General features: G+C 39.3%; 1 protein-coding gene across 5 annotated transcripts in view; it reads left to right on the forward strand.

Moving 5' to 3' along the window:
* The window catches only part of pcsk5b (proprotein convertase subtilisin/kexin type 5b), a 53,884-nt gene that overhangs the window by 12,672 nt on the left and 16,062 nt on the right, over positions 1–25,150 (forward strand). For 3 of the 5 annotated variants that reach the window (XM_053680123.1, XM_053680124.1, XM_053680125.1), the window contains exons 7-25: positions 228–400; positions 972–1,184; positions 2,109–2,209; positions 2,688–2,791; positions 3,305–3,422; positions 3,580–3,768; positions 3,959–4,095; positions 4,223–4,348; positions 4,470–4,572; positions 6,890–7,083; positions 7,321–7,405; positions 8,298–8,401; positions 8,675–8,813; positions 8,923–9,038; positions 17,290–17,392; positions 17,599–17,735; positions 19,526–19,726; positions 23,468–23,536; positions 25,129–25,150. The exon at positions 25,129–25,150 is cut by the window's right edge and continues 21 nt beyond it. In XM_053680123.1, coding sequence (XP_053536098.1) covers positions 228–400; positions 972–1,184; positions 2,109–2,209; positions 2,688–2,791; positions 3,305–3,422; positions 3,580–3,768; positions 3,959–4,095; positions 4,223–4,348; positions 4,470–4,572; positions 6,890–7,083; positions 7,321–7,405; positions 8,298–8,401; positions 8,675–8,813; positions 8,923–9,038; positions 17,290–17,392; positions 17,599–17,735; positions 19,526–19,726; positions 23,468–23,536; positions 25,129–25,150 — 2,434 coding nt within the window. Of the gene's footprint in view, positions 1–227; positions 401–971; positions 1,185–2,108; positions 2,210–2,687; positions 2,792–3,304; positions 3,423–3,579; positions 3,769–3,958; positions 4,096–4,222; positions 4,349–4,469; positions 4,573–6,889; positions 7,084–7,320; positions 7,406–8,297; positions 8,402–8,674; positions 8,814–8,922; positions 9,039–11,420; positions 11,930–17,289; positions 17,393–17,598; positions 17,736–19,525; positions 19,727–23,467; positions 23,537–25,128 lie in introns of those variants that run through there. The other 2 variants (XM_017468160.3, XM_017468158.3) reach the window with 2 other exon arrangements.

The following is a 25,150-nucleotide window of genomic DNA, read 5'->3' on the forward strand; positions in this document are numbered from 1 at the left end:
GTGACCCATTTTCTGCCACCACTGTGGCTTTGCACTCTGACCTAATGCTCCCTTTTTCTGAATATTCTTCGTCTACTCACACTCATAACCACTAACTTGTCACTGTGTGGCCTTGCACAGTCTCAGTCCAACTTCTTCCACTCCCAGAAATTTACCACTCCTTCATTAAGTACTTAGCTGCTGTCACACCAAATTTTCACACACACACACACGTTTGGTTCCTACAGGTGTGCGCATGTTGGATGGAGACGTGACGGACATGGTGGAGGCGAGGTCGCTGAGTTTGCAGCCGCAGCACATTGATATATACAGTGCTAGCTGGGGGCCAGATGATGATGGCAAAACCGTAGACGGGCCTGCAGCACTTGCCAAGCAGGCCTTTGAGAATGGCATCCGACAGGTAAAAAGACTTATATGCTTATATTTTTCCTTGGCTTTTCCTGGTTGACGTTCGGGACCTCTAGTCAAATGTAGCATATTGCTCAAATTTCAAGTTAAGACGCTTTTGTTTGGTGAAGGTATAGAGCTCGAACCAGCTGGCGGACCGGATCCAGCCTCTTTGCCAAAGTTTACTCATGTACTTTATGTAGTCTGAGTCATAATTTGGTGTGCCAGTAATTAGTCTGGATCCTGTGACAGAGGTTTGTTTGATGTGGTTCAGATGTGTTTCAGGTATGCATTTTATGTTCTCTTATACTGGCAACTCAATCTTTAGTCTTTTTAGACAGAATATGTGCCCTGAAGAAGTACCGGTGGCCCTTCTTGAGTCATCTAAGTGCCATCTAAATTATAAAAATTGACAAAAGAGAAAGTCATGGGTTCCCATCTGGGTTAAAGATTTAGTAATACGGGCGATATTAACAAATGGAACCTAACTAGGGTTGCAACCAATCTAATTAATGTGTTTAGCATGTCGTCATTTGTATTATGTAACATTAACAAAGGCAATTATTTTTACTGTCCCTTCATAGGGCAGGAAGGGCCGTGGTTCCATTTTTGTATGGGCATCAGGTAATGGTGGGCGGAGTCGAGATCACTGCTCATGTGATGGTTACACCAACAGCATCTACACCATCTCCATCAGCAGCACGGCAGAAAGTGGCCGCAAGCCCTGGTACTTAGAAGAATGCGCTTCCACTCTCACCACCACGTACAGCAGTGGTGAAAACTACGACCGCAAGATTGTAAGTCCTAAATAGTCACTAGTTCATTTGCATGTTTGCGAAATGCTAAGTAAGATTGGAAGAAAGGAAGCAACTAAAATAGTGCAAAGAAAAATGCACTAAATTTAAAAGTTCACTCCATATGCTTTATACATACAGTATAACAATTGAGAGAGAGAGTTATAAAAATATAGCATGGAAAACAATGTGGGAGTGGCTTCAAGACAAGTCCTCGACGTGTCCTTGAGTGGCCCAGCCAGATCCCAGACCTGAAAATAGCAGTACATCAATGTTCTCCGTACAGCTTGAGAGTTTCTGCAGGTACGAATGAGAAAAGATCACCAATTCCAGATGTGCTAAGCTTACAGCATGATAGCCAAGAAGATAAGTCTGATGATATTCCCTCATTTTAATACAGTTAAAATAAATCATTGTAAGTACTTTTTAAGAATTTATTTTTTATCTTTTGACTCAAAGCAACACTTTCTCAGAATCTAACAGTGCAAATATTAGGTCTCCTAATGGAAATAATACCAAACCCACAATCTTGGCACCAGGCACATTAAGCTACAGTAAGCATTTTTCCATACGTCTCACTGAGAAAGAGATTCCTTTACTTGTGGACACCCATTTTGTGGGTTCAGAACATGATGCTATGTTGTCTCTGTGTGTGGTGTTTGATTTGTTGGTCACTGGGTCATTGTGAAGTTGTCTTGCTGTGAACGACTACAGTTATTGAGCATGCGTGCACACACACACACACACACACACACACACACACACACACACGAAATGGATCTCCTCTGAGACGGTGTCGGAGAGACTTACCAAATTCCACACTAATGTATAAAAACCTGTAATCTCTTCGACAGAAAGACTTTGCATTTGACCAATGCCATGAAATACTTGCCAACAACACTAACACTGTTCTCTCCCGGCCTTTAGATCACTACAGATCTAAGGCAGCGCTGCACAGACAGTCACACCGGAACATCAGCATCAGCTCCAATGGCTGCTGGGATCATTGCACTTGCCTTGGAGGCAAAGTAAGACTTCAAATCAATTGCATGCACCATCAATCAATCACGCACCATCTAATGTAGTCGTGTTGTTTGCAGTGTTTTTTTTCCATTTTGATGGTTGGAGAAATTTGACACATGCATTTCCTGCCAAAATATCTCTGGCTACCTGTTTTAAAGAAGATTTTGAGCAAAGCTTCTCAAATCGTTCTCAGCTAAATATATTACTACAAAAAATATATATTTAAAATATATAATAAATATATTACTTGTACTTGCATAATGTAAACACTGCTTAATGTTCAAAGACTCATGGTAAGCATGTTAACATTATTTGGTCCCGCCGTGCCTGGTGCATTCGGGTCTAAGACGGTCACAAAGAAAAGGATCACATGCTCACAAAGCTCCATGGACAAAAATGGCAGGATGCGATGTTTTAAATTAAGACTAAAATATATATTTTGAAATGAATAACTATATAAATGTGGTTTTGTTTGTCGTACAGCCCCCTCCTGACATGGAGAGATGTACAGCACATCATCGTGAAAACGTCACGTGCCGGCCATCTCAGTGCTCCAGACTGGAAAACCAATGCAGCAGGATACAATGGTACCGGCTTTTAAATTTTTTATGAACCCTACCCGTTTATAGCGCCTTACTAACCTGCTTTGCATAACAAAACGCCAAGGCCGAAATTCAATCGGTGCTGTATCCTCGCTGCTATCAACATAATGCAGCGCTTCTAAAGAAAGTTTGGAACGACCTCGCTCAGAAACGTTCTACTCGAAGGTGATATGTATCTGTAGTTTCCTTTCTGTTGCAACAACTTGACGTTCGTTTGATTTATGACCAGAGCACCAAATACGATGTCCAGTAAAAAAAACTTTCTCTGATTCGGACAAGAAGGTTAAAACCCACTGCTTGAATAATCTCACGTTTGTAGCTATATATCAGTTGCTTAATTGCTAGATAGCAAGACTCATGACGTATAAATGAAGTTGCTATATACAAAACTAATTTTAATATTATTGTATATATTATTGGCATTGTACTCAAGGCCTTCATGTCACAGTTTATGCACTTATCTTTGTTTGAAACTGCATGTGTTACATATACCTACAGTAAGTCACCTATACGGTTTTGGGCTCATGGATGCGGAGGCCATGGTAAAAGAAGCTGAGAGATGGAAACAAGTCCCCCAGCAGCATATATGTGTGGAGAATGCAGATAGGCAAATAAGGTAGTTTCATCACCACATCATTACATGACTCATCAACATGACAACACTTGCCTAAAAGAGTTTTTCTTTCCCCTCATGTACCGTTTTATGTCTGCAACGCCCAGGTTTATGTTTCCATTCTGACACAAAGGTTCTGCTTGAATTCTTCCCTCTAAAGGACAATTCGCCCAGAGCATGTTGTTCGCACCGTCTACAAGGCAACGGGCTGTACAGATAATGCGAATCATCACGTCATTTATCTGGAACATGTAGTTGTACGCATCACTATAAGCCACCCACGACGAGGAGACCTATCGATTAATTTGACTTCACCATCAGGGACAAAGTCACAGCTCCTTGCCAACAGGTAAAATGGCCTGCAAAAGGCCATAAAATGAAGCATTCAAGTATATTAAAGTTATCACGGAGTTGTCTGTAAAGGGTAGATGATGTACATTAGCAGTTTAGCCACTTTCAGATCAAAGTAAAAACGTTTCTGGCAACTTAAAAGGGAACAAATGGCCTGCTCTGGGTGTTCACTGGTGTGCCTCTTGCAGACTGTTTGACCACTCAATGGAGGGCTTTAAGAACTGGGAGTTCATGACTACTCACTGCTGGGGAGAGAAAGCCGCTGGAGACTGGATCCTCGAGGTCTATGACTCACCCTCACAAGTCCGGAGTCAGAAAGCTCCAGGTAGGCACGGTCCGAACTTTTTTTCTTCGTTATTTACTGTATAGACAGGAAGAACGCACTACATTACCTGCGGATTTATGTTTGTTTTTTTGTTTGTTTTTTTTGTATCTCCACTCACACGTCACAGGGAAACTGAAGGAGTGGTCATTGGTGCTTTATGGTACCTCAGTGCACCCGTATTCCTCCCGCAGTGACAAGCCTCGCTCTGTGGTGGAGTCTCCAGTTGAGGATGAGTATAGCGAGGAGTATGTGGGTAAGTCAACCTTGGTCATGACGAACATCAGAAAGGTTGCCAGAGTTTTTGAGTAATTCATTCTGCCCACTCAAAGCAGAGTCCCATTCTTTGATCATAGAAATCTGTCATCTCTTGTAAGGCCCCTGTGATGCGGAGTGCAGTGAAAATGGCTGCGAAGGCCCCGGGCCCCATCAGTGCATCAACTGCCTGCACTACTTCCTCAAGTTTAAAAACAACACCAGGTACACCACGTGTATGTGTGCATGGACATCGATACTATAATGTATTCTCTAGGGGGATATTCTCATTATTGTCAAAATTCATTTTAAAAACTGTGGAGGCTTATAGTACCTTTTCGCTGAACAGCATGGCTCTGTAATGATTTAAAAAAACAACAACACACCAATTAATTGATGTTAACAAGCCATGTTTTTCTCTCAAGTGAACCAGTAAGCACACGCACACACACACACACACACACACACCAAGTTTCTTTTTAATGGCAGAGAACAACCCAAACACAACTGTGCCAGTACTTTTGTGAATATAGCCTACAAATAAGCAAACTTTCACCTAATGATTGCTCACACACCCAAACACAGCCTAGTCTGCCATTACTTTCTTTCTTAAGTGATCATATAGAGACAAAGTGCAAAACCTATCGAGTGAATTTTAAAAAGAAACCCAACCACAAGATCCAGTGCATCTGTGGCTGAATCTCAAAATCTTTCTCTACTATTAAATGGGAGCACTAGGTAGGGCATTTATCTCTACTATATTATATCCTAGGTAACAAAAGTGAATAGGAAGCCATTTGGGATTTGACTTAGAAGATGGTGGTAGTGTGGGTAAATAAAATTAATTGCTATTTTAAAATGGATATTTTGGGTTGTAAATCCACCAGAAAATGCACTCTAAAACCCACTAGCCTACTGCAGGCAACATGGAACCTAGGCAAGAAGAATAACCAAATTCAGCATGGGTACTTGCGTACAGCACTGCTCACTAGTCCAAAGAGAAAATGTAGAAAGATTAATTAACTGATAGGAGGAAAAAAAAAAAACCCCCAAAACAAAATAGCTGTTTGTCAACATGTACTGTGTATCAGCATGTCCCTACTAACATCTTACACTCACAGGCATGTACACTGATCAGCCATAACATTAAAACCATTGATGGGTGAAATTAATAGCATTGATTATCTCGTTACAGTAGTACCTGCCAAGGGTTGGGATACATTAGGCAGCAAGTGAACAGTCAGTTCTCGAAGGCAAGCTTAAGGATCTGAGTGACTTTGACAAGGGCCAAATTGTGATGGCTAGATGACAGGGTCAGAGCATCTCTAAAACGACAGGTCTTGTAGAGTGTTCCTGGTATGCAGTGGTAGGTACCTACCAAAAATGGTACAAGGAAGGACAACCGGTGAACTAGTGACAGGGTCACGGGCACCCAAGGCTCATTGATGCACGTGAGGAGCAAAGGCTAGTCCGTCTGGTCTGATCACATAGAAGAGCTACTGTAGCACAAATTGCTGAAAAAGTTCATGCTGGCTATGATACACAATGAATCACAGCTTGCTGTATATGGGGCTGTGTAGCTGCAGACCGGTCAGAGTGTCCATATTGACCCCTGTCCCCCACCTACATTGGGCACATGAGCATCAGAATTGGACCATGGAGCATTAGAAGAAGGAGGTCTGGTCTGTTTTCTTTTACATAATGTGGACAACTGGGTGCGTGTGCGTCGATTACTGGGGAAAAGATGGCACCAGGATGCACTATGGGAAGAAGGCAAGCCAAAGGAGGCAGTCTGATGCTGTGGGCATTGTTCTGCTGGAAATCTTGGGGCCTGGCATTCACGTGGAGGTTACTTTGACACAAACCACCTACCTAAATATGGTTTCAGACCAAGTACACCCATTCATGGCAATGGTATTCCCTAATGGCAATGACCTCATTCAGTAAGATACTGCGCCCTGCCACACTGCAAAAACTGTTCAGGAATTGTTTGAAGAACATGACAAAGAGTTCAAGGTGTTGACTTGGCCTCCAAATTCCCCAGATCTCAATCTGATCGAGCATCTGTGGGATGCGCTGGACAAACAAGTCTGGTGCATGGAGGCCCCACCTCACCCAACTTACAGGACTTAAAGGCTCTGCTGCTGACGTCTTGGTGCCAGATACCACAGCACACCTTCAGAGGTCTTGTGGCCTCAGTGGGTCAGAGCTCTTCTGTTGGCACAAGAGGGACCGACATAATATTAGGCAGATGGTTTTAACGTTATGGCTGATCGGTGTACATGTTGGTTGCTGATTTTCTGTTTTCTTTGGAAAATAAATATAACACACACACACACACACACACACACACACACACACACACACACACACAGCTATACTTGAGGCACACATCTCCAGCCGATGAGTTTCTCAGCCTCAGACTTTTGCCTTTCTTTCTTATGGAAAGCTTTTCCTCATGGCTGTCAGCTGTTGAGTTGTCTGTCTCAGATGGCTATCCCTTACTTGCTTCTCTTTCCATTCTTACCGCTCACCCCCTCAGGATGTGTGTGCCTGAGTGTCCGTCTGGCTTTTTCCGGGATGATAAAAGGCGCTGTAAGAAGTGTTCCCCTCTATGCGAATCCTGCATTGGTAGTCGCAGCGATCAGTGTACCTCCTGCCGCCAAGGTTTTTACCTCAGAGAAGGAGCCAATACATGCAGCTATGCATGCCCCGAGGGCTACTATCTGGATCTTGGTAAGTTACCATTTCCTTTCCACTTTCTTGCTTAATATTTTGCTTATGGAACCACCCATGGTTAGTCAGTACAATATCATGCATGACTCGGTCTTCCAATTAGTGTATACTTTTTTCCCGTCCTCTCCAACCCTCAGACTCTTCAATACACTGCTAGAACACGCCAACATCTGATGAGGTTTAATCATGAGATAATTACGTTGCGTTTGAGGTTTAACTCCTTGGTTTCTCTTGCAGATGCCAGTATGTACCGTAAATGCAACGAGAACTGTAAGAAATGTACTGCGGCAAATATTTGCACGGAATGTAAGCCAGGACTCAGGTAATTCCTCTTCATTCATCTTAATGCGTTGAATCTCTTTGAACTCCACTGGCTTATATGAAGGCCGAATATCATTAGCATATAGTGTTACTGTAGAGCTTAGCATGGATAAAGTCAGGGAACCCCACAGAAGACTCACCAGAAAGGAATATGTTGGCATGATTTTGAGAAGCTGGTGGAAACTCCTGGTGGAAACACTTGCAATCCAGCATTGGACATTCAGATGTTGAAACACGTTATCTAGAGAGTATTTCAGATTTCCCATATGTGCCCAGCGAGAGCAGTCGGAACAGAGAGTGGAGCGAGGTGGAAAGAAAAAAAAAAGCGAGGGAAAGAGAAAACAGGTTACGACACACGGAGCCTCCCTAATGTACAGCAGCTGTGCTCTGTGAACAATTTTGAACCAATGTTTGAGGAGTGATTTCTCTGAATCTGCTGTAAAGGTTTTTCACCCACACGTTTGGACTTTAAGCCTTGCTTTGTTTAACTTTTCAGACTTGTTTAGACTACTGCAGGTCTAAAAGATGGGTGACGAGCCTGAAATTTAGTGTCTTGCTGAATTGTCTGCCAGTACTCCCTCGTGAAATTCAATACCACGTTTAAGCACGTGGTAATCGAGGAGCACACCTTAACTAATTGTCTTAATGTCCATTAGAAATGATAGACTGCGGTTTGATGATGTGTTGAGGGAGGCTTTATTAAGCTGCTGTGTCCTTTTGAAATATTTTATAAGTGATCAATTTCATTGTACTTAGAACAAGAAGACGTTACGTTAATTTTGCTGCCGAGATCTGCGTGAAGGTTTTTGAAGATTTTAATAAATACCGAGATCTAACTTTTTCGTTTCTATCCTTTCTTAATATCTGACCTATTCAAATTTCCCTTTTGCTAGTCTACAAGGGAATAGGTGTCAGCTGACCTGTGAGGCTGGCACATACTACAACGGGCACAAACGTGTGTGTGAGCAGTGCCATTCTGCTTGTGCTACATGTGCAGGTACTTGGACCTTTTTTCTCCCTGCACTTGAATGTTTTCTATGTTCTGCCATTTTAATACATTGCATTGGTTTGTAATTCATTCAGTGACCTGATTAGTAAGCCTGCTAATGCTTCAAGAGACATTTTTGGCAACTTCTTTTTTTCTTCATTGTGTGCAAAATTCACTGCCTATTGTTTTATGTTTTTTTTTAATTTGAGGTGTTTTATAATAGCTGTTCATGGAGATGGATTAGAATTTCTGATTGATGGGGTAAGCATATCTTGTACTCAGGTACTGGCATGGAGGCGTGCACTAAATGCGCAGAGGGATACTATCTTGAGGAGTGGCGCTGTGTTCCCAATTGCGGTGCAAGATTCTACATGGTAGAGAAAACGGCAGAAAATGGAGAGGTCCAGAAGTCTTGCCGCAAGTCAGTAGTGCGCCAAGCATAATTAAGCACGCACTGACGCTTTCTTCACTAATTAAAGGTGTACCCATACCTCTAAGGTTTGATTTCGTTGTTCTGGTTCCTCTACCAGGTGCGATCAGACATGCTACACATGCACAGGTCCAGGAGATAGAAACTGCAGTTCCTGTGCGAACGGATATAACCTAGAAAATGGCGCGTGTATTGTCGGCACTATCTGCAAAGATGGTGAGTACTAGCTTATTCACTCACATTCGCTCACTTTTTATCTTCAGACTTTGCCTCTGAAGTTTCCTCCTCCTGTTAAACATGTTCCCACTTTCATTGGGTTTTGAGTCCGAAAATTACTTTCTTTGATTATATCGATAATTATTATCTTAAAGGTCTGATCTACTGATTTCTTTTATTTAAAAAGTGCATGATAATTCAATGTATTTTTACTTTATATATATATATATATATATATATATATATATATATATATATATATATATATATATATATATATATATATTTTCCTTCTGATCAATTACAGTGAGGGGAAAAAAGTATTTGATCCCCTGCTGATTTTGTACGTTTGCCCACTGACAAAGAAATGATCAGTCTATAATTTTAATGGTAGATTTATTTGAACAGTGAGAGACAGAATAACAACAAGAAAATCCAGAAAAACACATGTCAAAAATGTTATAAATTGATTTGCATTTTAATGAGGGAAATGTGTATTTGACCCCTCTGCAAAACATGACTTAGTACTTGGTGGCAAAACCCTTGTTGGCAATCACAGAGGTCAGACGTTTCTTGTAGTTTGCACACATCTCAGGAGGGATTTTGTCCCACTCCTCTTTGCAGATCTTCTCCAAGTCATAAAGGTTCCGAGGCTGACGTTTGGCAACTCGAACCTTCAGCTCCCTCCACAGATTTTCTATGGGATTAAAGTCTGGAGACTGGCTAGGCCACTCCAGGACCTTAAGGTGCTTCTTCTTGAGCCACTCCTTTGTTGCCTTGTCCGTGTGTTTTGGGTAATTGTCATGCTGAAATACCCATCCATGACTCATTTTCAATGCCCTGGCTGAGGGAAGGAGGTTCTCACCCAAGATTTGAGGGTACATGGCCCCGTCCATCGTCCCTTTGATGCGGTGAAGTTGTCCTGTCCCCTTAGCAGAAAAACACCCCCAAAGCATAATGTTTCCACCTCCATGTTTGACGGTGGGAATGGTGTTCTTGGGGTCATAGGCAGCATTCCTCCTCCTCCAAACACGGCGAGTTGAGTTGATGCCAAAGAGCTCCATTTTGGTCTCATCTGACCACAACACTTTCACCCAGTTGTCCTCTGAATCATTCAGATGTTCATTGTCAAACTTCAGACGGGCATGTATATGTGCTTTCTTGAGCATGGGGACCTTGTGAGCGCTGCAGGATTTCAGTCCTTCACGGCGTAGTGTGTTACCAATTGTTTTCTTGGTGACTATGGTCCCAGCTGCCTTGAGATCATTGACAAGATCCTCCCGTGTAGTTCTGGGCTGATTCCTCACTGTTCTCATGATCATTGCAACTCCACGAGGTGAGATCTTGCATGGAGCCCCAGGCCGAGGGAGATTGACAGTTCTTTTGTGTTTCTTCCATTTGCGAATAATCGCACCAACTGTTGTCACCTTCTCACCAAGCTGCTTGGCAATGGACTTGTAGCCCATTCCAGACTTGTGTAGGTCTACAATCTTGTCCCTGACATCCTTGGAGAGCTCTTTGGTCTTGGCCATGGTGGAGAGTTTGGAATCTGATTGATTGATTGCTTCTGTGGACAGGTGTCTTTTATACAGGTAACAAACTGATATTAGGAGCACTCCCTTTAAGAGTGTGCTCCTAATCTCAGCTCGTTACCTGTATAAAAGACACCTGGGAGCCAGAAATCTTTCTGATTGAGAGGGGGTCAAATACTTATTTCCCTCATTAAAATGCAAATCAATGTATAACATTTTTGACATGCATTTCTCTGGATTTTTTTGTTGTTATTCTGTCTCTCACTGTTCAAATAAATCTACCATTAAAATTATAGACTGATCATTTCTTTGTCAGTGGGCAAACGTACAAAATCAGCAGGGGATCAAATACTTTTTTCCCTCACTGTATGTCCATTATTTTACAGTGGACAAAATCATTTATTTTTCTTCTTCCAAATAATCACAAACTGATAGAGGTTCCTAAAGTAATTGTAAGGGGAAAATCTTTACAGTGAACCATACCAGTGATTATATGTCTATAAATATTATAGTTATAAAATGCAAAAATAAAACTGGATCCTTATGAAAGCACTGTAAAAATTATGCCCGGATATGTTGCTATGATTGCTGATCAGTTTCTTAATGTTTGTTCTCCTTCTCCTCCCTATGATCTCTTTTTCTCCTCCCACCTTTTGATGGATTCCAAATCGTACATGGACACCCCCTTACCTCAACCCATCTGCTGGATTTAAAACTGTTTCCTGTTACCTGTCATGATCACCTGATCTGCATCACTTCCTGTCTCCGCTGCCCAATCGTCTGCTGTCTTTTTTTTTTTTTTTTTTTTCTCCCCCCACTTTCTTCTCTCCTCTTCCTGCTCTGTGGAAAGCAAATGAAGAATCATGGGCTGAGGGAAGTTTCTGTGTATTGGTGAAAAAGAACAATCTGTGCCAGAGGAAGGTTCTGCAACAGCTTTGCTGTAGAACATGTTCTCTAAATGGCTGAAGGAACCGTTTACATTCAGCTAATTTATATTGCCAACCAAGAACCTCTAATATGGGACTATGCTGAGAGGTTTCTCGGTGCCAGAACTACAACAAACCTACCTTTACCTGTGTGTGTGGTTTTGGAAGAACCTGTCAGGGTGTTGCGACTGGGATCAATAATAAACAACAAATCATATGGTTCAGTATTTTGTGACCAAAGCATGGATGCCAAAATTTTTGTACCCATTTTTTTATTTTTATTTTATTTTATTTGGGTTCAGAGATCAAATCAGAGCGGCACACTGACTGAATAAGTGATGTTTTTTTTTTGTTTTGTCCTCTAACAGTATGATGAAAGATGACTAAAGCCCGGTTTGTGCATTTTATAAATAAATTTGAAACCATCACTGAAGCCGTTTATTGTTTTTCAGCTTCAGCTACACATCCATGAGCAAAGAAAACACCTAAACTTAACAGTGTTCTATCTTTTTTTTTTTTTTTTTTTTTTTTTTTTTTTTTTTTTTTTTTAAACCAAGTTTTAAATTTGGTTCAGAAAAGACTTGGGTTTAAATGGCATAACTTTTCATTGTTTAGAAGATTGTTGGCTCAGGCTCTCTTAAGTGTGTGTGTGTGTGTGTGTGTGTGTGTGTGTGTGTGTGTGTGTGTGTGCGCGCGTGTGTGCCCTACTTGGACTTGACATATGCATGTAGTAATAGTATTTTCATTTTAATACCCAAGACTGTTTACAAAACCTTTCAAAGACCCATGTTCTTTATAGCTGGTGGTAAATAAGTTAGCAATCGATTAGTCTTTTTCTTTTCCCCCCTGTTTTACCACTACTAGGTCACATTAATGTCTTCAGAATAACCAATTAATGCACATATACTCTTATTTCCAGTCATTTTCCAAACAACTTTAGCAGATGACAGTATTTTTTGGCTGAAATTACAGCAGCTGAAAATTCGTTAGCACGGCATGTCAATAGCACGGCATGTCCAGGTAGTCTGTGATGGATTGCTTGAAAGTAATGATTAAATTTGGGAATGGCCACACACAGCCTAATGATGCCTACCAAGGTGTTAGAATGGTTTTATGTGTGGCCTGTGTACTGCACTGTTCTGTCTTGAATATAATTTCAGTCATTGTGAATCAGTGATTTTAAAAAGTTTCATTTAAACTAATTTATTTTTTGGTCTATGGACAAACTGACATTAAATTGTCCTTCCAGCATATCTCATTATTCAGACTAGGTTTTAAGAAGTAGCTTAAGGGTATAATTCATAATCAGTTCTTCTATATTATTTTTTAAGAAAGATGTTTATGGCAAAATAACCGATGCTAATTATATGGGATTGTTACAAATTTGTGGTATTATAGAAACCACAGTCTTAGAACCCATGGCAACATTATGCTGGGTCCACCGTGACAAACCGGGCCCAACTATATTCCCTGCTACAGAAGAAGCCTTGCGAGTGAGGAACTCTAATTCTCAATGGTCCGAATATACAGAGAAAATGTTTACTAATTGTACTAGGCAAAATGGAGTAGAGTATTTCCTTCCTGTAAGGCATTTGAGCAATTTACTTGTGCTTAGAAGATTTTTATGTCTTATTTATGAATAATTGATTTAATTCATTTTATGCCATGTGGTTTGAGATGATGTAACCTTTTTATTTATAAACAAAAAAAAAAAAAGTCAGATTTTTTTTTTGTTGTTAGATGTGGGTGGGATTTTATTCTGGGGAAATCATGTATTCATGTTTGCATTAATGTTGCAAGAAAATGGTATAACCGTAAAGGTTTCTGCAAATACAGTACATGCAACATTACGTAACTTATATATAGGAATATATAAAATTAGTTTATGTATAAATGTTTCACTTATTTTGTTCTGACAATGATTTTTTTTAAAAATGTACATATGTATTTTGATCACGTTTAGCCTAAAAATACATTTGAGCCCAGTTTCTTTTGTTGTAATTGGAAAAGGGCAGGGGGGTTGGGGGTTGGGGTTGTGTGCTGTTTTTTTTTGTTTGTTTGTTTGTTTGTTTTTTGTTTTGTTTTTTTAAATCAATTTTTATAATTTTGTTTTAAGACACCCTCAACAATATATACATGAGGATTTGTTGTAGTAAGACCCCTCATAGAGGGACCTGGATGGGACAGTTTACTGATCTTTTAAACAATGAACTTTAAAATAAAAATAAGACACCTCTGGGAGTGCAAATGAAAATGATTTTTGCTTTACTCCGTATATAGAATGGTCATATTGGTTCCTACAATGTTATGATTGCTTTCGGAAATGTTAGTAGTAAGAATGTTGACTTCGGGGAAACTCGGGTTGTGCGGGAATGCGTTGGTCTGCTTGTTTCCTCACAAAAGGTTTTCTTTGTTTCGAAGGGAACAATTCACAGCTTGAGCAAGAGAATCCCTAGTTATTTGTGTTGGGGCAACACAAAGCCTCCTACATAATAACAATGGATAAAAAAAAAAAAAAAAAGACCAGAATATTTGCACTACCACATTTACTACATTTTAAATTTTTAATATTTGTTGTCCCCCTCACCCATGACCTCTATTTTATCAGGTAGGTCTAGCATAGCTAAACCTTAAAGTAGGTTAAAGCATTGTTAATGTTATTTTAAAGTATTTAAATAACTGTAAATGTCATGTAAAAAAGATGCAACGAGTAGGAAATATTCTATTGAGGCCACTGTGTTTTTGGTTCTTATTATGATGTTTGTTTGAGACCTTTTATTTGAATTGGAAAACCCATCAAAACAAATGCACTTATTTATGTAACTTTATTTACAGTTTGAATGTCATGACCCCGTTACCTCGGACAGATTCTGTTTTAGTTGTACTAACTATGCCAAAGATCTTTTGCTTTTTACTCCTGGAAATATATGTGTACGTTTTAAATGTGGTCAGACACCAGTTGTCGCATCAGTCTTGCGCCAACTTATTAGCGCTGGAGTTTAGCGAGTAGTTAGTTAGTAGTAACATGATTATACTGGGTCAATGCTGACTTCCCCCCGGTTTCACATTTACAGTGCAATTACAGTGTGATTTTATTTATTTATTTCCCCCCTGTCTAGAATGACACATTTTGGTGTTAATAGGTTAGGAATTTTAGTATTTCAAAAATTCTAGTAGTATTTCAAGTAATATTATAATAAAATAGTTTCTTTTTTTTTTCTGAATGTATGCTGATTGAATAATATGAAGATTTTTACAAGAACTATATGAAAAGTACTCAAGTTCTTAATGGAGACATTCCTCCACTTTTTGGGAATGACATGACATGACATTGGCTTTGGCCCCCATTTTTCTTTTTCTTTTTTAAAGCTCTTTAGAGCAAATGATTGACAATTTGGGTTATGTAAGGCCAAATGAGGTCATGCAGGGTCATTGCTCAGATTTCTGTTTAGAGGCATCAGAATTCAATAGGGTGTATTGGAGCATAAACCTTAGGTCAGCCTACTATAGACCCCCTACTCTCTTTATGGGGAAAACTCCCAGCTGTCCACAAATGCATCCATCAGTTTGTGGTCAAAGGTTATGCTGAATGTCTCTGGTCTCCTTCAGGGACCAACAGCATTATACTAATGCGCCAATAGATCTTTTCAAATGTTTCCATAGTACAGAAATAGAGCTATGTTGGTCCCCCCCTTTTTTTTTCTTTGAAAAACATTTTGTGAAATAAAATGCAGTGCATGTTGCTGAGCCCAGAAATTAGTGCTATGACTATTTGTATAAATGTTCAGACAGGCAGATCAATTCAGATTTTTTTTTTTTTGGTATTTCTGACTTGAACGTCAAAGATTTTCTGCAGTCTGATCTGCAAATAACACATGAAATCTGATATATTTTCAAATTGGATTCAACAGTTGTATGTGGTTTCAAATCTGACTGAAATCAGAGTTTGGTGCATGGAAGACTGAGCTAGTCAAATCAGATTTATTGTGTTTTTTTTTTTTTTTTTTTTTTTTTTTTTTTTTTTTGATCATCTGGTATGCAGTGCTTCTGACCATCAGATACTTGCGACAAGAATAAAAAAAAATAAAAAATAAAGACAAGTCACTGGGGACGTCGTCGCACATCTGTAGTGCCCAAGGTTGAAAGCAGCAGCAAAAACAGCATAAGCCACCCTCTTTATTTTTTGGTGGTGAGGACAGATTGAATTTGAGATTTTGAATAATATTTTCTTTCTTAAAAAAAAAAAAAAAAAGATTTATATTTTCTCAGGCATTAACTGAACACATTTGGATGTTTTAATATTTTTATAACCGTATAACACCCCCACCCAAGCCAATGTGGATAGTTGAAACAGACTCTAATCAGTTTAGGTTACCTGTATGCGAACACTTGGTCTGAACATCAGATTTAAAAACAAACAACAACAAAAAAAATCATCCAGATTTGCTCTGCTGTCTGAACATTTTTGCTTTTTTTCCCCTATTACCTGTAATCAAAACAATCCAATTAATATTTCATGACTTGTACAGCGTGAGTCAGAGGTTTTTATTTTATTTTATTTTTTAAAGTTTAGATTTGGTGAATATCCGTAGGTGGGCAGTTCAGGAAGTGTGAATGTGTGAAGAAGATAAAATGTTCATTTTGTACATGCTCGTCCCTAATTTGTGACATTTTAACCTGAAGGTCCAGTTGTGGTTTAACACTATGGTACTGAATGGGGTATAAGTATGGTGTGGGGTTTGTATGCACCGAAACTGTTTTGATGTAATTGTCTATAATGCAGGGAGCACGGTGGCTTCGTGGTTACCATGTTTGCCTCTCACCTGCAGGATTGGGTGTTCGAGTCCCACCTCCGCCTTGTGTGCACGCAGTTTGCATGTTCTCCCCGTGCATCAGGGACTCCTCCCCCTGACCAAAGATGAGGTGTTATAGGCTAATTGGCATCTCCAAATTGTCTGTAGTGTGTGTGCGCAACTGTGCCCTGCAGTGGGTTGGCACCCTGTCCATAGTGACCCCTGCCTTTTTCCCCATAGTTTCCTGGGATAGGCTCCAGGCTCCCTGCGACCCTGTGTAGTATAAGCGGTATGGAAAATGGATGAATGGATGGACAGTAAAACCATTACTACCCTTACTATGGGCTGTCAGTTAGTCTGTGCGTTGGCATGGCAACATGCAAAGCTTTATCTAGCTATGGCTTCTTTGGGAACTTTTTCATAAATAAACAAAACTGGCCATATTATCTCTGAAACATCAGTTTCTCAATATGAATTTCTTGTTTATAGAAGTGGTGTATAAAAGCAATATTACACCTGCAATCATGCTGTTGTACTGAATTTCAGCATGACTGTGATTCACTACAAACACACTCTTGCTTGTGTGATATTGCTAAATTGCCTGACTCTCCTGACTGAAGGCCTTTTTAAATATGCCATGTTTATCAAATATTTGTAAACATAAAAACTGGTAAAACAAAGGTAAGCTCATTTGGTCCAATCTTTACTTTATTTTCTATTCAATACTTGTTTCCCAAGTATTGGGACATTTGCCACTACATCCCATAAAATTGAGGAATTCTAGGATATTTTTTTTTTCTTGATTAACCCTTTAAACCTTTGTGTGTCTGAGTTCTTCATGTGACGTTAAAGTGTATTATTCAGTACCTGCTATGAATTATTATTCCGTCACTGATAGAAAATCTATAAATGGACTGATTATTATTATTATTATTATTATTATTATTATTATTATTATTTAAAAGTCTAGATTTGAAATGGTAAAATCTTTCCCTCTCAGGTCAGTATGTGGAAGATGATGGGAAATGTAGTTCATGTGACATTACTTGCTATAAGTGTAAAGGACCAACGAATGAGGACTGCCTTAGCTGCTTGTTGACTAGGTAAGTAAACTGGTAACTTTTAAAAGGAAGGCCTTTCACACTGCACATAATAATGTTCGTCAGAATGTACATAACCTTACTGGGAAGGAGGCAACAAGAGGGTGCACTGGTTGGATGTAGTGTCCAATGTGAATAGTTTAGTTTTGAGATTTTACTTATTGTTCAAAATGCTAAGATAACTGCTACGTGCTTTGCTTCCTCTGCAGGTTCTTTGATGATGGACGATGTGTACTGCAGTGCGAGTCTGGAAAGTATGAAAGGGATGGGCAGTGTCATCGCTGCCATCATACATGTCATGAGTGTAATGATGAGGGTCCTGACAAATGCACCAGCTGCAGCAGAGGTACTGTACCTATGCACTTGCTACTGTACCTGCTACTGCTACTGTACTTGCTAGGCCCAAACAATAATAGTAATGTCAATATTACTTAGTCTGAACTATATTATATTTCCAGATCTATGTAATACATTGCCTTTAAAGCTAATAGTAGTATATTTTTTATTGCATATATTGGTATTATACTGGGGGAGCACGGTGGCTTAGTGGTTAGCACGTTTGCCTCACACCTCCAGGGTTGGGGGTTCAATTCCCGCCTCTGCCCTGTGTGCGTGGAGTTTGCATGTTCTTCCCACACTTCATGGGTTCTCTTTGGGAACTCTGTTTTCCTCCCCCAGTCCAAAGACATGCATCATGCCAGGCATCTCTAAATGGTCCATAGTATGTGAGTGTGTGCGTGATTGTGCTCTGCAATGGGTGTGTACCCCGTTCAATGTGCCCAGATTCCTCTGGGATAGGCTCCAGGCTCTCCCCGACCCTGTGTAAGATAAGCGGATGGTATCGTGCTGATTGACACAACCTATCTGTCCACCATATTTTCAACCATTCTCTTCATTTTTCTATTGCCTTCTCCAAGAGGGATATGTGCTGTATTCTTTCAGTTTTGTCCAAAATAAGAACTCTAACAGGCAACTGTCTCTATCCTGCCTGAAGGCAGTCTTCACTTTGGAAGCACAAACATGAATCTGGACAGTTGAAGATTAGAAAAAGCCCAAGCGATATTTGTGAGCCTCTGTCCAATGTTTCTTTTTATTCCCTTTTGGCTGATAGGAGTAGAAACCAATGTGATCTGCTGCTGTGGCTGATGGGCTACAAGGTTCTAGTGATGCTTTACTGCTCACCATGGTCTTAAAGTGTGATTATTTGAGTGTGTTGTTTATTTTTTTTTTAAGCTTTAACCAGCCTGGCCATTCTCCTCTGTCCTCCCTCATAAACAACATGTTTCTGCTCACTGAATGTTTATTTATTTATTTATTTATTTATTTACTTACTTACTTAATTGTTTTTCGCACCGTTCTGTGTCAACTCTAGAGGCTGTTGTGTGAGGCTGATATAGCATGAACGTGCAGGTGTACAAGTGTTCTTAATAAAGTGGACATTGAATGTATTGTATAACAATTAATTACCAGTATATACATACTGTTTTCTACCTTGGAAAAAAAAGAAAAAAAAAAAGATACCATTTATACTGTCTCAAACAACCATTTCAAAAACCAAAAATATAATTTTGTTTTAAAAGATCATATAACTATACCTACTTAATGTAGTCAGTATTTAATTAATTGATTTAAGTGTTTAAAAGTTTTGGGTAGGAAAAAAAACCTACCTTTTATAAATCCTTATAACTGTAACACAGGTGTGAAGAACAAGAAAGAGAAACGGAGTGTATCTTCACACCTAGTAAATTAGAGCTAATAGAAAGTTAGCTATCAATTTGGTATGACTAATTTGGAATTTAGTAAAGAAATATTTACATAGGATGTCTGGACATGATATTTGAGATGTATATGAAATAAACGTTACATAGTTCAGGATGAATAACCTTACCTCAGGAATGGAAAACTTACCTCAGTAATGGGGAAATTTACCTCAGGAATGGAAAACTTACCTCAGGAATGGGGAAATTTACCTCAGGAATGGAAAACTTACCTCAGGAATGGGAAGATGGCCAATATGCTAGCCGCATTAGCAGGTGGCTCAGTGCTAATCATACACAATACAGAAAAATACATTTGAACATTTACATTGTTGTTTCATATGTACATTAAATATCCTTTGTGTGTAATTGGTGACAGATAAGTCGGGAGTGGAGCGCTACCTGTTCGGCGGTGAGTGTGTGGAAAGCTGCCCACAGTCACACTACCACTCGGCAAAAGGCACGTGCGAGCCATGCGGTCCGAACTGCACCGTCTGCACGAGTGCGACACACTGTGTTCACTGCGCCTTGTCATTCAGCCCCAGAGACGGTGCATGCGTCAAACTGGAGTGCGCAGACGGTCAGTTTACCGCCTTCTAGAAACTTCTGCTTCTTCACCACATGATGTGTTTCCCCTCCATCCTCTTAAGCGAGAGTCAATATTAACAAGCTAATTGTGCTGGCTAATATTAAGCACACAAAGCCAGGCAACCACAGGCAAAAACAGTAATTTTATCTCAAGGTTAAAATTTCCAGATTTGTGAATATTGGCTATCAATAACTTTTCATACATTAGAACATATAAAGATCAACAGTATGTAAAAAGGAACAAGCCAATCATTGACACAAGTAATATAAAATAAGGTTTTATTTTGTTTTAAATACATTTATCCCAGCTCTACTACACCTAGTGTAAATGTTGTCATTTTATTTAATTATTTATTTGCTTTTTATTTTCCTCATCAGATATATGCTTAACACGTGTTTAAATGTTTTTTTGGTTTTTTTTTTTAAATCCCCATACTGAATCATATATACAATCTTATACTTAAATAAGAGTGTTTGCAGACTTGCAGTGACCCCTTTAACAGGACCACCTGCCCTTGATTCATGGACCCCTGGGGATCCCTAGACCACATTTTGAGCACCACTGATCTAAATCATAATTGGATTTAGTCAATATATCTGCATTTCCTTATAATTGTGCTGAAATGAGCCACACTGAAAGATTCATTCCTTGGATTCTGTTGGCTGCTGACTTTGTGTATTGACTATTTGACAGGTACACTATATGACCAAAGTTTGTGGACGCCTGACGATCACACCCATATGGCCTTCCCCAAACTTTTGCCACAATGTTGGAAGCACACAATTATATCAGATTTCTTTATAAGGTGTAGCATTTAGCTTTCCCTTCACTGGAACCAAGAGGCCTAACCCAAACATGTTCCAGCATGACAATATGCCTGTGCACAAAGCAAGGTCCATAAAGACATAGTTTGCTAAGGTTGGAGTGGAAAGACTTGAGTGGCGTGAACAATGCCCTGACCTCTCAACCCCAAGGAAACACTTATGGGATTAATTAAAATGCAGACTGCACCCCAGGGATTTTTTGCCCAACATCAGTGCCTGACCTCACTAATGCTTTTGTGGCTGAAAGTCAAATGGCCAAAGCAATGCTCCAAAATCTAGTTGAAAGCCTTCCTAGAAGAGTGGAGATTATTACAATGCCCTCCACTAATATTGGCACCCTTGGTAGTTATGAGCAAAGAAGGCTGTGAAAAATTACCTTTATTGTTTAACCTTTTGATCTTTTGTTCTGTAAATTCACAAAATACTCTGTGCTCATGGATATCAAACAATTGCAAACTGTTATAAACTGCACAATGCAGGTTTATAAAAAAAACAAACAAACATATCTTTGTCATTCATAACAATGAGTAAGACCAAGGAATATAGCTGTGATTTGCTGCAAAAGGTTGTTGAGCTTCACAAAATGGGAAGTGGCTATAAGAAAATAGCAATTTAATTGAACAATTTGTTGAAAATTATTGCCCATTTCCACCATCAGGGCAATAATTAAGAAGTTCCAGTCAACAAATTTTATGAATCAACGTGGAATTGGATGCGTGTCTATATCGTCTCAACGCACTGTGAAGAGGATGGTTCAAGTGGCCAAAAAATCTCCAAGGATCACATCTGGAGAATTGCAGAAGTTAGTTGCATCTTTGGGTCAGAAAGTCTCCAAAACTACAATCCGAAGTCACCTACATCACCACAAGTTGTTTGGAAGGGTTTCAAGAAAAAAAACTCTACTCTCGTCCAAAAACAAATTCAAGAGTCTTCAGTTTGCCAGACACTACTGGAACTTCAAATGGGATCAGGTTCTACGGTCAGATGAAACCAAAATAGAGCTTTTTGGCAATAAACACCCGAGGTAGTTTTGGTGCATACAGAGAGGTAGTCATATAAGATAAGATAAGATAATACTTTATTAATCCCCAGACAGAGAAATTAGGGAAAATATGGAAAAGGGCCGTATGCCCATGGGTAAATATGGTGGTGGCTCTTTAATGTTTTGGGGCTATTATTCCTGAGGACCTAGACATTTTGTTAGTATACATGGCATCATGGACTCTATCAAATATCAACAGATATTAAATGAAAACCTGACTGCCTCTTCCAGAAAACTTAAAATGGGCCGTGGTTGGATCTTCCAGCAGGACAATGATCCAAAACATACATCAAAATCAATGCAAAAATCCATGCATTCCCAGTCCCATGGCCTTCCCAGTCCCCTGACTTAAAACCCATAGAAGGATCTGGAGATATTCTATATAGATGAATGGTCTCAGATCTCTTGCCACGTATTCTCCAAACTCATCAGGCATTATAGGAGAAGACTCAGAGCTGTTATCTTGGCTAAGGGAGATAACACAAAGTATTGACTAAAAGGGTGCCAATAATTGTTGCACATCTATATTAACACCTATAATGAGTTTTTTTTTTTTATTATTTTTTTTTAATAAACCTGTGTTGTGTTTGCAATTGTTTGATATCCATGAGAGCAGAGTATTTTTGTGATTTTGTTTATTTTATTTTATTTTTTTTAACAAAAGATCAAAAGGTTAAACAGTAAAGATGATTTGTTACAGCCTTCTTTGCTCATATTTATCAAGGGTGCCAATATTAGTGGAGGACACCGTATAACAGCAAGGGAGGCCTACATCTGTAATGGGATGTTCAAAAAGCACATTAACGTTATGGCCAGGTGTCCACATACTTTGGCTATGTACTTAGGTTAAGGTTATTCTGATATAAGTGGAAGGAAAAAAAAAAAAAAGAGAAAAGTTCACGGTGTAATTTCTGACTTTGGAATTCTCTCGGACAATGTGATCTTGAGCCATAAATCTTTGACCATTAAAAAAAAGTCAAAGAGAACTTTTAAATTCTATATTTTTATAGCCTACTCCTAATTACTATTTTGGTGTAACGGATTTTGCATATATTTAGTGGCATTTTAAATAACATTTATAACTCATCTTCGTCAATCAAGTCAGACTCAATCTTGTAATCCTAAAGTCTAAAAATATAGGTCAGTAGGAAAGTGTATTAGCCAGTTTATTTGTTCCGGATAAGAATTTTCAACCTCTCATTTCACACCCTTCTTTCCATCACAGCCTATCAGCCTGAATCAGTACTGAATTTGTCTCAGCTGGTCACAACATGCGCTGTAGTTGATCTAATCAGATCTGCTTAACACATTCAGAGGGAGATATGGGAAGAGTTCGACTGAGATACTGAAGAAAAGTGAGACAGACGGTGCTGGAACTCAAATTCTTATCATTAGTGGCAGACGTGTATAAACGGATCCTCTGCTGTGGCCTGAGGGCTTAGCTACACACGCCACTATACGCTATCTTTCTCACACATACATACACGAACATTCCCTTCTTCAATCTTTTTTCCACATAAGATCCTATGATACGTGCTAATTCTCACACAGACCTACACCCTCACATATATTCTATTTCATAGTGCGTCTTACGATGAGACAGAAACAGAACCTTACTTGGTATAGACAGCACTGAGCTAACTGCTAGCCTTCTGAAGTAGCATTTTACGGCTAATTTAAACAGAGCCATCACTTTGATATTAACAGCATATGTCCGTTTCAGAAATGCACTAAAAAAGGAAGGGTTTAAATAAGATGGCTATATTGGACATTTATATAGCAGCCTGTATATTGCACATCGTATGATGTATATATCGATTAGTCTGATAGGATATCCTCATTAACCATATTGTGTGTTCTTTACAGGTGAAGTGACTGATACAGTTCATGCGGATTGTGTTACTTGTGAAGAAGGCTGTCAAAAGTGCGTCAGTGGTGGGTATCGCAGAATTATTTTCAGTTCAGTTATTTGTCAAGATAGCCTGTTTATGGTGACAAATGCAGTGCTTCATTGCTTGATGCAAGCAGATCTTTCCCCACTACAAGTTAAGCATGATTGTTTGATATTCTTAGGAGGGTGATCAAGTAGTTTGTTGAATTCCGAAGAGAGAGGGAAAAGTTGCATCAATAAGGGACACTTAAAAAAAACAACTTTTCCCAAATTTGCACCTGCACAGCACGTTACCTCGTGTTAATTGACCCATTTTAGACACTCTGGAGTGTTCTGACACAGAACACGAATATATTTATGCTCAAAGAAGCATTCTTTGCTGTGTGTGCCTGTGCGTGCGTGCATGTGTGTGTATGTGTAACTGACATAAGAAGATAAAGCACATATCTTGTTGCATTTCGTACTAGCTCTTTTCATCCATTTAAATTTTAAATTTGGAGCTGGAATGATGGCAAAGATGAAAGGATGTCACACCATGTTGCGTGTGGGTCATCAAAGTGCTAGATGCACGCTCGTTTCTGTTGAGATAAGCGTGTAATCAAATACGGGCCAACTGGATCAGATTAAAGAGTGGCTGATAAGAAGTGCTCCTTAAGTTTCTCATTTCCCCTTTTAGTCCTGGAGGCTTTTTGGGAGGTTGAGTTTGTCAAAACTGATCTGGACTCAGTTGGTGCTTCGTTATCCAAAATGGCTTTATTCTTTATATGTAGACTGAATTTTTTTTAATGTCACATTACTAAGCACTACTACTACTACTCGCACTCCTCGTCCTCCTCCTCCTACTACTACTACTACTACTACTACTACTACTAGTATTAGTAGTACTCCTACTGCTGCTGCTACTACTACTAGTAGTACTACTGTTACTACTACTGCTACTACTAGTAGTAGTACTCCTACTGCTGCTGCTACTACTACTACTACTACTACTACTACTACTACTACTACTAGTAGTAGTAGTAGTAGTAATAGTACTACTGCTACTACTACTGCTACAACCTGCCTAGCAGGGAATAAAACTTGGTAGCAGCAGCAGGTATGAAATGTTGACTGGCACATCAGCTTGTCATGCATTGTTGTCCTTGTTAATGCCGTGTGAGCAAACACACCTTCAACAAATCATCCAACCATGCCGTGATGGAGTCCAAATAATGTACGTGCCCTAAAGGCCTACTTTTTCCTTGGTGCCTTGCATTCTTGCTTCAATTATATAAACTATGTATTGGCTTAGCTCTTGAATGGATGGAATATTTGCTCAGTTTGGATTTCACAATGCAGCAGCCCTGAAGCAGAGTTGCTTCACAACAGTCTGATTGAATTAACCAATGAATAAGTGGATCTAATCTCATCTCTAATGTAGGGCATTGTCTGCATGCCCCCTGTTGGTACACCGAGAACAAGACAACTAATTGGATGGTTTATTTATTTTATTTGTGCTGTGGTGGTCTTTATTTATTTATTTATTTATTTATTTTTTATTTAAATATATGTGCGATGAAATTATTGCTGAAGCTCATAGTCAGTTAACATATTGTTGGTTAACGGACTAATTATTTTCTTCTCCTTTGTTTGTCAGCAAATCCAGCACACTGTGTGTC

This window comes from Ictalurus punctatus, chromosome 5, assembly GCF_001660625.3.
Source record: "Ictalurus punctatus breed USDA103 chromosome 5, Coco_2.0, whole genome shotgun sequence".
Classification (NCBI taxonomy): domain Eukaryota; kingdom Metazoa; phylum Chordata; class Actinopteri; order Siluriformes; family Ictaluridae; genus Ictalurus; species Ictalurus punctatus.